General features: G+C 35.2%; 1 protein-coding gene across 13 annotated transcripts in view; it reads left to right on the plus strand.

Annotated features, from left to right (window-relative positions):
* Nucleotides 1–14,686, plus strand: part of MAGI2 (membrane associated guanylate kinase, WW and PDZ domain containing 2) — a 1,325,593-nt gene that overhangs the window by 364,686 nt on the left and 946,221 nt on the right. For all 13 annotated transcript variants that reach the window (XM_077863874.1, XM_077863875.1, XM_077863880.1 and 10 more), the window contains exon 2: nucleotides 699–815. In XM_077863874.1, coding sequence (XP_077720000.1) covers nucleotides 699–815 — 117 coding nt within the window. The remainder of the gene's footprint in view (nucleotides 1–698; nucleotides 816–14,686) is intronic.

A 14,686-nucleotide genomic window follows, 5' to 3' on the forward strand; every position in this document is an offset into this window, starting at 1 on the left:
GTGTAGGCTTTTTTTTTCTTTTAACTTTTCATATCACCCTACTTTATCTAAATCCATAGTGACTTTGCATAAGTTAAAAGTCTTCTCAAACCTTTAATACATACGGAATGAAATAAGCCAGTCACCAAAGGGCAAGTCTTATATGATTCCTCTTATATGATATACCTATAGTAGTCAAATTCATAGAGAAAGAAAGTAGAATGGTGTCCGCCAGAGGGTGGGAAGGAAAGGGACAATGGAGGTGAAGGGGAGTAGTCTTTTTTTAGCCATGCAATGAGATGTACTATGACACATATCTTTTGCCATAATATAGACTTCATTCTAAATGAAAAATAATTTAAAGAATGCATTATAAAACACTGAGCACAGGCCTGACAATTATCTCAGTAAATGTTATATTTTATTATTATAGAGGTAAGGTTTAAAGGGGTTCATGAGGGGCTCCTGTGTGGCGCAGTTGGTTGAGCACCCAACTCATGGTTTCAGCTCAGGGAGAGACATCAAGCCCCCACTTCAGGCTCTGTCCTCAGTGTGGAGTCTGCTTAAGATTTTCTCTCCCTCCTCCCTGCCCTATGTTCTCTCTCTCTCAAGTAAATAAATAAATCTTTAAATGCGTTCATGACTATATTTAAGACAGAGTCAAATACCTACTTAAAATATTTTCCAACATCCTTCATTAAGAAACTTTATCATTCTAGGAGGAATTGTTGATAAGGATCTTCGTCACTACCTCAACTTACGATTTCAGAAGGGTTCTGTGGACCACGAACTTCAGCAAATCATCCGTGACAACCTCTACCTCCGCACAGTGCCATGTGAGTACAATTGTTATTGTCTTTCTATGTTAACAAATAAATGTTCAACTATGTATTTGTTATTTAAAAGAAAAGTTAAATTGCATTGATTTTTTTATGGTGGACTTTTGGGACAAATTGATTTGAGATATGGAATTTTTAAATGAAAAAGCTTGTAACTGCCATTGTGTGGTTTCTGATGACATTGGCCAGAAAAGACTTGTGATTTTCAAGCTGCTTACTTCTTAAATTAGTATTAAGAAATATTAATTCTAGTTCAGAATGTTGATTTAGAATGAATCATACGTGGGGTAGAACTCCACGCTGGGAGACAGGGGAATGCAAATTAAATCTATTAGCTGAAACAGCTATTTTGTAAATAGAATCTACACTGTAACTCCTAACCTCATCTCTGGTTTGCAGCAGGGAAGCCTCACGAGTGCAAAGAAATTTATGGATTGAAGAGTAAAGATAAGTGTTCTGTAAGTCTTAGAAAGAGATAATATTGAGTGTTGGATACAAATTTCTTATATGCAACCTATAGAAGTCCACAAAACAACAATCCCTAATTATGAGATAATAATAATCCTTCAAAAGAGAGGATTTGGTCAAATGATAAAATTCATACATCAACATTTTTAGTACCTGTTTCATTTTATTTAATAATCTTCTATTAACTTTAGCACAACTTAAAGACTTCTAAAGTCAGGTCCTAGATCCTGAATAGATATCAAAATCTTTTTCCTTCAAGTTTTATGACCCCCAGAGACTCTACAGTCTTTCCAGAAACTCTGTGGGTGTTATGTGTATTCCTTTTGTTTTAGTGCTGCTCTGAATTTTAATAAACTCAAAGCTATGGGCTCTGAAAAGTAGCTATTAAAAAAAATAAAAACTGGCTAGGATAAATAAAACAAACAAACCACACACACACATACACATACTTGCAGGGAGAAGAACTACCAGAACAATGTAAAAAGTAGAGATCATGGATGATTATACCAAAATGTTGAAAACACAGAGAGAAGTGAAATGGAAGGTCAGTACTGAGGCCTTTTCACCTGTGCACATCCTAGGAGGGGTAGACTTTCACCATTGTTAACACTGAATGTTCATCAAAATAAAAATGCCAGGACACCATTATCACATATTCTTAAATGACAATGCTTACTGATTGACATCTTGTCAGTCCAAATGTTACCTCTGTCAGTTTGTGTTAGTGAAGAGAATAGAATTTTGCGCTCTTGCTTTAAAACTAGAAGTTGAGAAAAGTGCATTCTTAAACTTGTAAGTTTGACATTAGAGTGATGGCCAGAAGAAGATGGATTAAAGTAAGTGACTGAACTATTTATAAGGTAACGGGTGGACGCATTTTCAAAGCTGTGATGTTGTCAGTGCAGCCATGTGCATTTATCTTTTGTGACATGAAAGAAAGGAGATCTGAAATACTGAATAAAGAATCCAGGCACTTTATTATGTTTAAAAGCTGAGGGAAATAGATAAGAGGCTGACATTCAGGAATACTTGTAGTCCTTGCTAAGGTGATGACATAAATAAGAAATCTTAATTAAATATGAAGATAATAGGAGTAAATTTTGCATTAGTTAATTAACTTCTTAAATAAGTCATCTCTCCTTGGAGTACCAAGAAATGAAGGAAAAATAAATATAAGGGTAAAATAACTAGGCTTATGCAAGTAAACATAAAGAGTTTTGTGATATGATTTCAGTTCAAGGTCATAAATTCAATTAGAAGTCCTTGAATAGCTCCTATAAAGGAGATGATTAGAAATTCAATGAATCTGAATATTATAATCAATTATTCTTTGAATTTGTAGCCACCACTCTTAATAGCCAATTCTAGTAATACTATTCACTGTAACTGCATAAAAGTGAAGAAACATCTAAGATAAAAATGAGTCTGATTTATATTATCTATAATCACTTAAGCTGATGAATTGGACCTGGACAATCCACCATCTTCACTTAGTATATCTTTTAATAAAATGTTCAGACATATTCAGAGTACATAACAAAAATGCGTCAGTTGTGTGAAAAATCCTAGCTTTTTTTAGAAACTTAGGTGTGTGTCCAGCATATCTATTGACCTTGAGTATGGAGTGACCTTTGTTACATATTTTCTTGAGTCCAAAAGTTCTCATTGGTTTTCATGTCTCCAGCACCGTGAAAGGACAAGGTATTAGTAAGGTGCATGTCACTGCTCTTACAAATGCATACATTAGTATATATACCTCTTGTGTAATCTGTTAATGGCACCAGGAATAGGTTCTCAATGACTCCATGTAAAAAAATGAAGTCAACTTGTAAATATGTAAGGGTGGCTTAACTTTTTACAAGGCAAGACTGAACTGGGTAAGTCTGCTTGCTACCACCACAGTACTGCACCACCAATAACTACAACTAGGAGGAAAGGAGGAGTCTTGGAGCTAGATTTCCTTGGTGTCTAATGAATAAGAGAGGGTTCTGGGTTGAGAGCTCCAGAGACACCATCCCCTCACATACCCCTAGACACAGCCAAATTGAGTTGTGACCAGCTCGGCTCCTGTATCCCTCTCTGAAGGAAGTCTGGATCCAACTGCTGGTTAACTTCCAAGCTAAGTGGGAGAGGGAGGTGGTCAGTCCAGGTCTTTACTGGGCCTTAAATACAGATAATATAAAATCCCATCAGTCTGTTCCCTGCCACATAAACAACAATTGACTGCATTTAGCCTTTTATTTTGCTTCCCCAGAACCACATCTCAGGGCCTAATTCTTCAAAAATATATTTTTTGAAGCCATATCCCTAAGTCATGGAAGGCAGGACCTGGTCACAGAATAAGATTGTTGGACATGTAATGAATATGAGTGTACACTCTCCTGCATATGCGCACAGAAGCTTCCACGATACCCGTTCTTCATTCTTTGAAACTGAATCAGGGAGAAAAGATCCTTATGAACTAGCTCTTGATATTTTCCTTAAAACATAAGCCAGTCACGTAATTTATATCCATTAAAGACCTCAATTTGTACCTAAATATGTGTCATTTAGTTGCTAGTTGCACAATTTATTGGAGGTAGGGAGTAAAAGTCTTAAGAGGATCCCGTGTTCTAAAATGAGAGTTATTTAAAAAATAAATACTGTAAATGAAATTTCCTACTATTAGATTTCAGGCTGAATAGGATTTTTATGTAATGAAACATCAGGAGATATGAGTATATAATGATGAGACAAAACTGTTGTAATCTGCAATGTGCTTAAGACTAGGAAAAAATACAGATAAAGGGCTCAAAAGAGCTTAGAACATCCATGAAATGGAATTTCAGTTACCTTAATAGTGCACAAAAGACAATTTCAGAAGCACTAAGCTAGCAGCATCTATTTAGAGATTAGACAAGTTAGTTTCATTGTAACATGCTAAGTATACAAAGTAAAGGCAGCCTGTATTGTTCTTTGGGTAATATAGATTCAAAAAAAGAAATATTAATAAAGGAATTTAATGGAATTTATACAGAAAAAAATGTTGGACTAATTTTAAAGTGTTTAAAAGTACAAATAGGGTATTTTAGTTTTAATAATCTATTGAACATAATAAAGATTGCATATAGTTAACTCGAGTCTAATCAACCATGATTAAATTGACTATGCTTCTTAACTATGAGAAAAAGTAACTACTTTCATTTACTGATGAAATTTTGGTCTTTTCTATCCTTAATATTTATTAGAGGCACAAATTAGTTTTCAAGGCAGGTATGAGCACAGATATAAATTTTAGATGCCTTTTCCCATTACCAGATGCCATGAAGAAGAACTTCAATGACCAATTTAGAAGTTTCAAAATGAAATGGAAGATAGTTAAAATTAAAGTTCTCTCCCAAGTTCATACTTTGTCATTTGGTGAGATGGTTTAATTGGGAAATATTTTAAATTTATTTGAAGCCAAAAGAAATACCAGCATATACCAAGTAAAAGACAAAAATCAATAAAACCAAAGGTCTAAAACTATTCCATAAAAAAGTGGAAATGAAAAACATAGATTTAAGATATGAAAGAAATTACTTTTATGAAAGAGCTGATTGAGGTGTAACTCATAATGATGTTTCTACATATTTAAGCACTTTAAGTTAGTATAAACTAAGCCATGTTAAAAAAGAAGCACTATCAAGAACAAAATTATAAAATTTTTAATATATATTTTTTGAATTTTCTGTTTTGTTAAATTTTTCATGGAGAAGCACATAGAAGCAGGCCTTAAAAGTCATGGGAACTGTTTCCTTCTAAGAAGAGCAGTTACCAACACTCCATAAGGTATAGCTATGCAAGAGATCAACATCCTATTCTAATTAGATAGGGCTATGGTCACAGAGGGCTATTGGAGAGAAGCTAATGAACACATATTTATTAAAAAGTCTGAAATTTTTTTGAAAAGTCTTAAATTAGAGCAGAACTTTCTAGTATAGTGCATGGGAATTAAATAATTAAATTAAAATTAAATAATTTTAATTCTTAAGCACACACCCGTACTTTTAAAGCCTATAAAAACATCTGTTAATATTAAACAAAGCAGTATGTTTTTGTGGGCATGAATGAATCTTTCTAAGTACTTGTAATTTTCATCATTAAAGTATAGTAAGAAAACAGTGACATCAACCTGTGGGTTATACTACCAAAAAATACATATATTCTTCCAATGACATGAAATTCTGTTGTTGAAAGTGATCACGAACATAATTAAGTACTCCTAATACCTTTAAGCAAAATAGGCCCATGTGCTGGAACAGTAGGTTGAATCCTGCAGGCACAGAACTAGAGATATCAGATCCAACTGAATTTTAAAGCAACGTATAGCAACAGATGTATATTATATATGTGTTTCAACCTTAGCCATATTACTTCAAATAAGAATATCGATTTAGAAGCTCTTTTTTAAAGTTGCTTTTAGAGTATGAATCATGTTCTTTTGCAATTATTTCTGAATCAAGTTGCCAGAGTTTTGTTCTTTGAAATGAATTTTATTTTTTTAAACAGCCTAATTATATTTGGTGCTAAATGTCGAGAATAGGGTTATTAGAGAATACATATGGTTATTGGCGTTATGGACCAAAGGAGGAGGAAATCTATAAACAAATGAAGCTAAATTTCTTGAGAGATTTATAAACGGCCCTGGTTTTGAGCTAGCTCAAAAGAAAAATTTCAAATGTTTCTGAGCTGTAGCAAATACTTGAAAGAATTATTTCTATTCATTTACTCATTCAGATGTATGCCTGGGTGGTACATTTATTAAAAATGTGTTATTACTTTACAGAAAGCTGTGTTTACTCTCTGCCTGTTATCACTGAGAGTAGTAAGATCTAGTTTCATGTCATATACATGAAAGTACAGTACATTTTCCTTTTCTTTTTTGCATTGAACAAAATGAATGCATCTTTCCTGTATAGTAGCATTCATGCGGTTGGTTGAGAGAATATTCTACAGGAGAGAAATAGCTTCAAAATGTCACTTAAATGGGAAGTCAAGAAACATTAGAAGCGATTGTATCGATTTATCCATTTGATGGCACAGGACAGAGTGTTTGAATAAAGGCACGCACCTGGCACAAAAAAAGCAACAAACACCAACAGTAAACAACCTTACTGATCTTCCAAACCATAAAAAATTCCCTTTGCCCTCATTTGATCGACTTTTTGTGTATGTGGCTGTGACCCAATCTTTCCTCTTGATTTTTCTCTTCTGGTTTGTATTCTTTGTTTCCTTTTTCCAAGAGGGTGGCTCCTCACAGGAAACCCGGGTTTGTGGACCACCGGTAAGTAGGCAGATGGTCTGAACACTCTGGGTTTCAGGCGCTCCAGCACCTGACCCAGGGAAGAATTGGAGAAGAGTACTTGAAACCTTTTTTTCTCACCCCCAGAAAAGCCAGTAATCACAGTCAGTGGAAAATAGCTCATCTTCCATGGAGCCCAGAATCTTCTCCCTGCAGACTTCAAAACTATGACCCAGACGGATATAAGGAAGTCAACATATCGCATGCCACTGCAGTGTTTGAATAGAAAGAATGGAGATTCTGTCAGGTTCAGATCTTCTTAAGTTTCCAAAGTCCACTGACCAGCACATGGGCTGTTGGATGATTATGTAGCTGAAGGAAAACAGTGGGCAGATGGCAAGGATACTGGTGTTCTTATGGGACGTTAAGGCTGTAAATTTGTAGTAGAACACTCAATTTCTGATTCAAATGCATCTGTCTAAATGAACGAGAAAAGAATACTAATTATGGTCACTGATATTCTAATGCCTGGTGCACTAGTCAGAGTTATCCACACTCTGTAGTTTCACATTGTTAGAGCTTGGTGAGTAGCAATAACTCTTGGCTTAGTTATTTGGCAATATGGTACTGCAGAAAGAACACTCATCTAAGAATGAAGAGTGATTGCTTCTGGACTAGACTCTGCTACTAACTAAAGGACCTTGGAAAAAACCTTACCTTTTGGAGAAAGGGGAGAAGGAGTAGGGAATGAAAGAAATAACTCTAAGATGGTCCTTTCTATTCTAAAATGCTGTGGTTTTCTGATTCTACTGGCTTGTTTTTCTTTATATAATCATTATTCAAATCAGTTCATCAAATTGGCTTAAATTATTCTGAGTCTGGAATGCCCTTGATATTGAGCAGGTGTAAACAGCTTATGGAAACTGAAGATATATCAAATACAGCAGACACTTCAGGGAAAAATAAAGAGCTGGGTTTAAATTAAGTGCAGTTCTGGATAAAACCAGCCATGCGTGTACTTTCAGATTTTTCTATGAATGTCAAGTTAAGGATGCCATCATAAGTCTGATGTTCCTTGAAATCTGCCTTCACTATTCATGAAACTCTGAAATATGGTCCAGTTTTAGTAAGTGGATGGGAAAATAAACATAATGAGAAATACAAAGCTTTTAAAATTGCTCTCCTCCTTTGGAATATGTAATGAGTTGAGATGTGACATAAAGACTTCTGAAGCATGAGGTGTATTATTGTGAAAATGTGATTGTAATTTTTATGATAAGATGTTTAACATGAAATATAGTATCTTCTAATGTTAAACTTTAATAAATGTCACTTATGCAAGTGAATGGTGCTGGGTCGATGCCCAAATAGATCTAGCTAACAGGAGGCTAAATCAGTGCTCAGTGCATCCTTACAGCACAGTTGAGAAATTTAGGAGAGTCAGTAGAGTTTCTCACTCATGGTAATTAGAAGATAAAAGTGAGGTAGGATTGGTAATTGATTCAATTAAAAATGCCCATAGAGGGACACCTGGGAGGCTCAGCGGTTGAGTGTCTACCTTCTGCTCAGGGCGTGATCTCAGAGTTCCAGGATCGAGTCCTACATTGGCTCCCTGTAGGGAACTGCTTCTCCCTTTGCCTATGTCTCTGCCTCTGTCTCTGTCTCTGTCTCTCATAAATAAATAAATGATATCTTAGAAAAAAAAAAAAGCCCATAGAGCCTACCTTTGGTAGGCAAGTCAGATGTTTAGAATTGAATCAGTTTCCATTTGGTTTCCCAGGTCCTGATCTGAGCTTTCTTACTTGAAAGCTGGGTTTCAGGAATATTGCCTTTTATGCACACAAATCCAGCAAGTATCTACACAAGCTTTGTCAGAATGAAGATAGTTTTACAACCCAGTTGTATACATAGCTGATAACTCCTTAACTTGTCCTCCGACGAGAGGACTGAATTGGGGAGCTAATGCCGTACTATATATCTGTGTCCTCTCCTATTTTAGGTAGAAATTCTGAATCCTTTTCTCCTCCTCCTCCTCCTCCTCCTCCTCCTCCTCCTCCTCCTCTTCTTCTTCTTCTTCTTCTTCTTCTTCTTCTTCTTCTTCTTCTTCTTCTTCTTCTTCCTTTTTAAAATTTATTTATTTATTATTTGAGAGAATGAGAGTGAGAGAGCATAGGCAGGGGGAGCAGTAGAGAGAGTAGCGGAGGGAGTAGCAGAGGGAGAGACAGAAGCAGGCTCCTCACTGAGCAGGGAGCCCGTTGCAGGACTCCATCCGGAATCAGGCCCAGAGCCCCAGAACCGAAGGCAGATGCTTAATCAACTGAGTCACCCAGGTGCCCCCTTTTCTGTCCTTTTTGTCTGACACTGATGAAAAACTGTGCAGATCAGTAAAGGACCTAAATGTTTGTAGGAAAGCTGAGACTGCGTGTCCTGAATCTCGTTCATCTTAGAATTCCCAATGAAGGAATGGTTGATAGGTGCCCAGGCGAGACAAGTCCTAGTTAATGGACTTCATGAACGTCAGCCAGAACAGGTCTTTAGATTGCAGCCATCATTTACAGAACACTTCCTATGTGCAAGAAATGTTTTTCATTCATTTTCATTTTTTCAAGATTTTATTTATTTATTCATGAGAGACACACAGAGAGAGGCAAAGACACAGGCAGAGAGAGAAGCAGGCTCCCTGCAGGGAGCCCGATGTGGGACTCGATCCTGGAACTCCAGGATCACATCTTGGGCCGAAGGCAGGTGCTAAACCGCTGAGCCACCCAGGGATCCCTCCTCTGCAGTTCTGAACAAATTTTGGGAGGCCCTAGAATGTAGGAGATGCTTAGATGTGTATATATATTTTTTTACCTAATGTTTCCATAAAAGCAGGAAAAAAATCATGAAAATGGATAGTGAATTATATACAACCTCTAAATCACACACTTATTCCCACAACTGCTATGTAGGAGCGCCCCAGTGGCATCAGTCTTACAAAGCCTTCAGAAAAACCCAGATCAGTAGCTGATTGATATTATTCAACGTTATTCAACAAAGGCATGCCCTCCTCTGTTCTTATCTGGAAGTAACCAAAACAGAAACAACTGTGTAATTTGCTTTAGAATTCATAACATTTTAATAATAAAAAAAAATGGCCCCTTCCTACTGAAAAGAAGCACTGCTTTGCCATCTCAGCATAGCTGGTGCTCTGCTGACTCAGCTGTCACTTGTAGCCCAGTACAGGGACAGCTCTTCAGTTCCCAAAGCCTCCAACGAGCTCTCTGAGCATAGTTCCATGATGACACAAGTTGGCACAGCTTGTTTGATCCCTTCACCAGGAACACATGGAATTGAGATATACACATATGCTCACAGATCCTCTTTGGCTTCTGGGAAAATGCCCCAATTCTGACTAAAGTGATCCAGATTAATATGCGCAGTAATATCTAGTATTCATAGAGCAACTTAAGTCATTAAGGAGACCATGAGTAGGCAGCCAGTGAGTGGGCAGCTTCTATCAAACTTTCATCTCTTCTTATTTCTTTCTGTGTCGAAGAATTTGGTTGTTGTCTTTCTGTTCCATAAAGCAAACAGTATATAATGTGTAATTCAGGGTTTGGCAGGAAATAAAGCCATGCAAGGAAGAACCGATTTAGAAATTAGCTGTTTAGAAAATTGCTTTTAAAATTAGAGAAGAGCGTTGCAGGATAGATCCTCAGGAATAATACTCAAAATATATAGAACTTCCCTACCAGGGTAACTGCTACCTCTGAGGCCTGTTGCTATGATTCATGAAACCAGAATTGAGAAATTACAACTGTGGCTGCAATCACCACTCCCTCTAACACTTAAGAATCTAGAAAATGGACATGGGGACCCTCCTACAGAAAACATTGTGTCTCCAAAACGTTTGATGTGAAAGAAAAAAAATTACCTTTAACCAACTTTCTTTTCCATGATAACCCAATAAACATATAGTATCAGTGTCTTAAATTTATTAAAGAACATTCTAAGTTTTAAATTCCTTTTTTGATGAATCTATAATCAAATACTAACAATATAAATAATTGTTATTAAATATTGATGAAAGATTTACAGTACATTTTTAAAGTAAGATGTTTACTTTTCTACTTTCACTCAAGCTCCTAATGACTGATTTATATAGTATGCTAATCATAAAAAAGCTACCAGGGAAATGTATTTGTTCTTTAGAAAACCAAGATACTGATGCATTATCAGTGTATTCTGGAATTGTTCTATCTACTTATAGCATGAGACATTTTAAATGTGTGTAACAGTCTTTGTTCATTTTTTATTCACAACTTTATTATTAAAAAGTATGAATTTGACACTAACAAAATTTAGTTCATAATTATATTTCTCACATGAAAAAGCAATTGACAAAATTGCTTTCAGAGCATAATTTAAACTTGGAGCAAGAAAAGGGATCTTAATTAAAAGTGAGGAGTTGAATATATTATTTGAAGCACTACAGAAAATTAATTATATTTTGAAAGAAGATGCTTTCTGCACTAAGTGGCACAACATCTGTGATCGGACATCAAAATTGGAAGCTTTTTGTAGGCCCCAACAACATTCTTTACCTCAAAGTTCATTAAGGAGTCTTTTGGTAGAATAAAATACACTTTAAAATGCACATACAAGGAAAACATAAGTACAATTTGGAGAACTTGAAGTTAAGCCAATATATTGACCTACCATGAGTTTTGGAAAAAAGACATCTGGTTCCCTGATACAAACATAAAAAATTAATTTCAGTTATTCAGTAGGTTAAGTGTTATTTTCATGCTGAATATGGTTATATTCATAAAAAGTTATTTCTAATTCATTAGTTGTAAAAAAGTATGATCGTTAATTTACAGTGTCATTAAGATAGATAATAACCTGTTAAATTTAAAGAGATTATAAGTTTATAAACTTTTATACACTGTAACTTATTTAATTGAGTTTAACTGACATTGAGAGCTACTACGTACATATGGCCACCTCAGGGCTGGAAATATAGAATGATGAAAACATGAGTCCTTTTTACTAGGAATATATCCTAACCACAAGTTCAAATACAGGTAAACAGATATTCTCATTTACAGATGAGTAAAGTGAATGTATACAAGTAACTAAGGTAAAATATTACCTTAGTAATTATAATATTGTATTATATTGTATTATAATGGGAAATAATTATTTACAGAACCTAAGTTAATTCATCTTTAAATAGCAATAATGATGAGATTGCTGGACTTGGAGAAATAGACCAAGAAGGGCTGAACTCAACTGAACAATATGAACCCAATTTTGAGAACTCTGTTCTAATCTGCTCTTGTATATTCATACTTAAATTCATAGTCATGATTTCTTGTGAGGGGGGAGGAGAGGAAGAAGAAGAAAAGAAAGCAAGAATCAGAAGGAAAGAAAGAAAACCAAATATTATGGCAATCCCTGAAGAACTAAAGGTTTTTTTGGATTACCCTGTGATGGTAAACTTAGTCACACTTACTAGTTAGAGGCATATATTTTTTACTGTGCAATACATCTGGATCCTTTAGAATCTGTGAACAAAGCCCTTAGATTGAGAAAAAAAAGGATCCATGATTTCCTTAGTGGAAATCTGGTAGTAAATAGAGCTTGAGGTAGTTAGGGACTGATGTGATGGTCTCTTCCTGCCTGTGTTCCCAGGAAGCCTAGAGTTACATCAAGCATGTAGTCTATCAATCTGTGAGTGCTCCCTTCATTACTAAGAAGAGAAATGAGGCTCATAAACTGAATAGCCCAAGATCATTTGGCTTATACATGGCAGATCCAAAGTGAAAACTTGGTTCTTCTCTTGATTGATATAGCTTTAAATATACACATATATATTTATTTATATCTACTATATAAAACATGACGTATGTGCATGAGTATATACGTATCTGTATCTCTATATAGTGATATATAGACCTCTCTCTCTCTCTGTCTCTCTCTGTCTCTCTCTGTCTCTGTCTCTCTCTCTCTCTCTCTCTCTCTCTCTCTATATATATATATATATATATATATATATATATATCCTCTCTATATATATAGTCTCTCCCATCAGTAAAATAATAGGACATACACAACACCTGTGCAGGGGTGTGGGTATTATGTACATATTACAAATAGAAAATTGAAATTCAGTTCAAGATCACATATAGGTGATAAAAAAATAGAATGTGTAGATTTTTAACCAGGTATGGGCTTATTTTCAAATATGCATATCCATTTTATCTATCTCATATTATCGTATAATTATTGCTATCTCTTATGTCTATCACATAATAGATGTTTAAAAGCCAACTTTTTTCTTCAAAATATTGTTTCATAAAAGTGAGGTTATTGTGAACTATAGCAGCCAGGGACAAAAGCCTTCAGGGAAAAGGCAAGCTTTATTACCCCAGCTTTGGAAACCAAGTGTAATTGAATAGGTGGCAGGAGCCAGAAGGGCATTCCAGATGAGAAGACTTTTGAAACTCTCCTAGCAATATGCATGAGAAAAATAGAGGTGGAGTTTCTGTATTTCAAGGTATTGGGTGGTAAGTCAAGAGAAGTAAAGAAGGTGACAATTTAGAGTGCTATGAAGCAGATTAGAAAGTTTGAATTTTATTATTTTTTACTGTTTGTGGCATTTTAAAGCCTATCTAGACCAAACATCATCATTTAACATAACACAACGGGATCCCCGCGGGGAACCTGCTTTTCCCTCTGCCTATGTCTCTGCCTCTCTCTCTGTCTCTTATGAATAAATAAATAAACAACATCTTTAAAACAAAAATAAATAAACTCAATTTCTGGAGCTTATTTAGTTCTGACTATGTCTGATCACAAATCAGTTTGTGTATGATATATTTTCTCACGGAGATTTGCTACCTGATTATATAGACTTCTTATGTATTTATTACAGAGCTATGATATTTTAGACCATGTGAAAGTATTTTTTGGTTGTAGATTAGTAAATAAGCTTTCCATTTTAGTTATCATGTTTGTTATCAGTGTTTGATCTCCTTTAGTGCAAACCAAAATGATTCTCTAGTTAGGGACTAGATTTTAGAACTTGGTGAATTAACTGAGAAAACTGCTTGCTGGAATTCACCCAGTTTGGCCATCGTTAGTTTAAGTGTTCAGTAAACATTTATTGGATGGATGGATGGGTGGATGGATGGATGAAAATAAAGAGAAAAATGTGTGATGTCAACTCAACTTTGAATGCATATAAAAATCTATACAAATTACATGAATATAGGTAGATGATAGATAGATGATAGATAGATAGATGATAGATAGATGATAGATAAACAAAAGGTTGAGTGCAGAGTAGAGCAAGAAAGTCAACAGCAGATGAAATATTCTGTGGTTGCAATTTGGATCAGTGCAATCTGGGATGAGTGAGGAAACAGTGTACAGGCTGGAAATAGTGGTATTGACAAGACTTCATGGGAGGCTCCAGCCAGTTGCTCAAGATCACACCACCAACACCACCCACCATCCTATGCAGAATAAGAGAATTTGGGGCATAAGTAAAAATAAATCTTAGAATGAGATAGGTATGGAATCTAGGATGCAGGTGGAGGAGCATCTGTTGCTGAGAGCACATGGAAGGGTGAAAGGGTGCCTTCAGAATCAATTGCATACTAAGATCTTTATTTTTATTTTTTTGAGAGCATGGAGTATGTTCTATTTTATTTATTTATTTATTTATTTATTTATTTATTTATTTATTTATTTTTAATTTATTTTTATTGGTGTTCAATTTACCAACATACAGAATAACCCCCAGTGCCTGTCACCCATTCTTTATTCTTACTCTGGATACCAAGATGAATCTTAAATCTGTACTCTGTAACGTCTTTGAAAGGATTGCCTCTAGGATTTTCTTTTCTTCCTAACAACATTGCATGATCATGCCTTCCATCAACCCTGCAAAATAAAATGTTTCATGAACTTCATTCAGCAGCAACCAAGTAAATCAAAACACTTCCCTTGAGAACCTTGCACTTTTCCTACTAGTGTATGAAACATCACAGATAATTACAACCCAAAATATTTCTGTAATAAAAATATGACAGGTGGTTAATCCTTGACTAGCATAATGAAATTCATCTAACATTCAATTCTTTGG

Source organism: Canis aureus, chromosome 21 (assembly GCF_053574225.1).
Source record: "Canis aureus isolate CA01 chromosome 21, VMU_Caureus_v.1.0, whole genome shotgun sequence".
Lineage (NCBI taxonomy): Eukaryota > Metazoa > Chordata > Mammalia > Carnivora > Canidae > Canis > Canis aureus.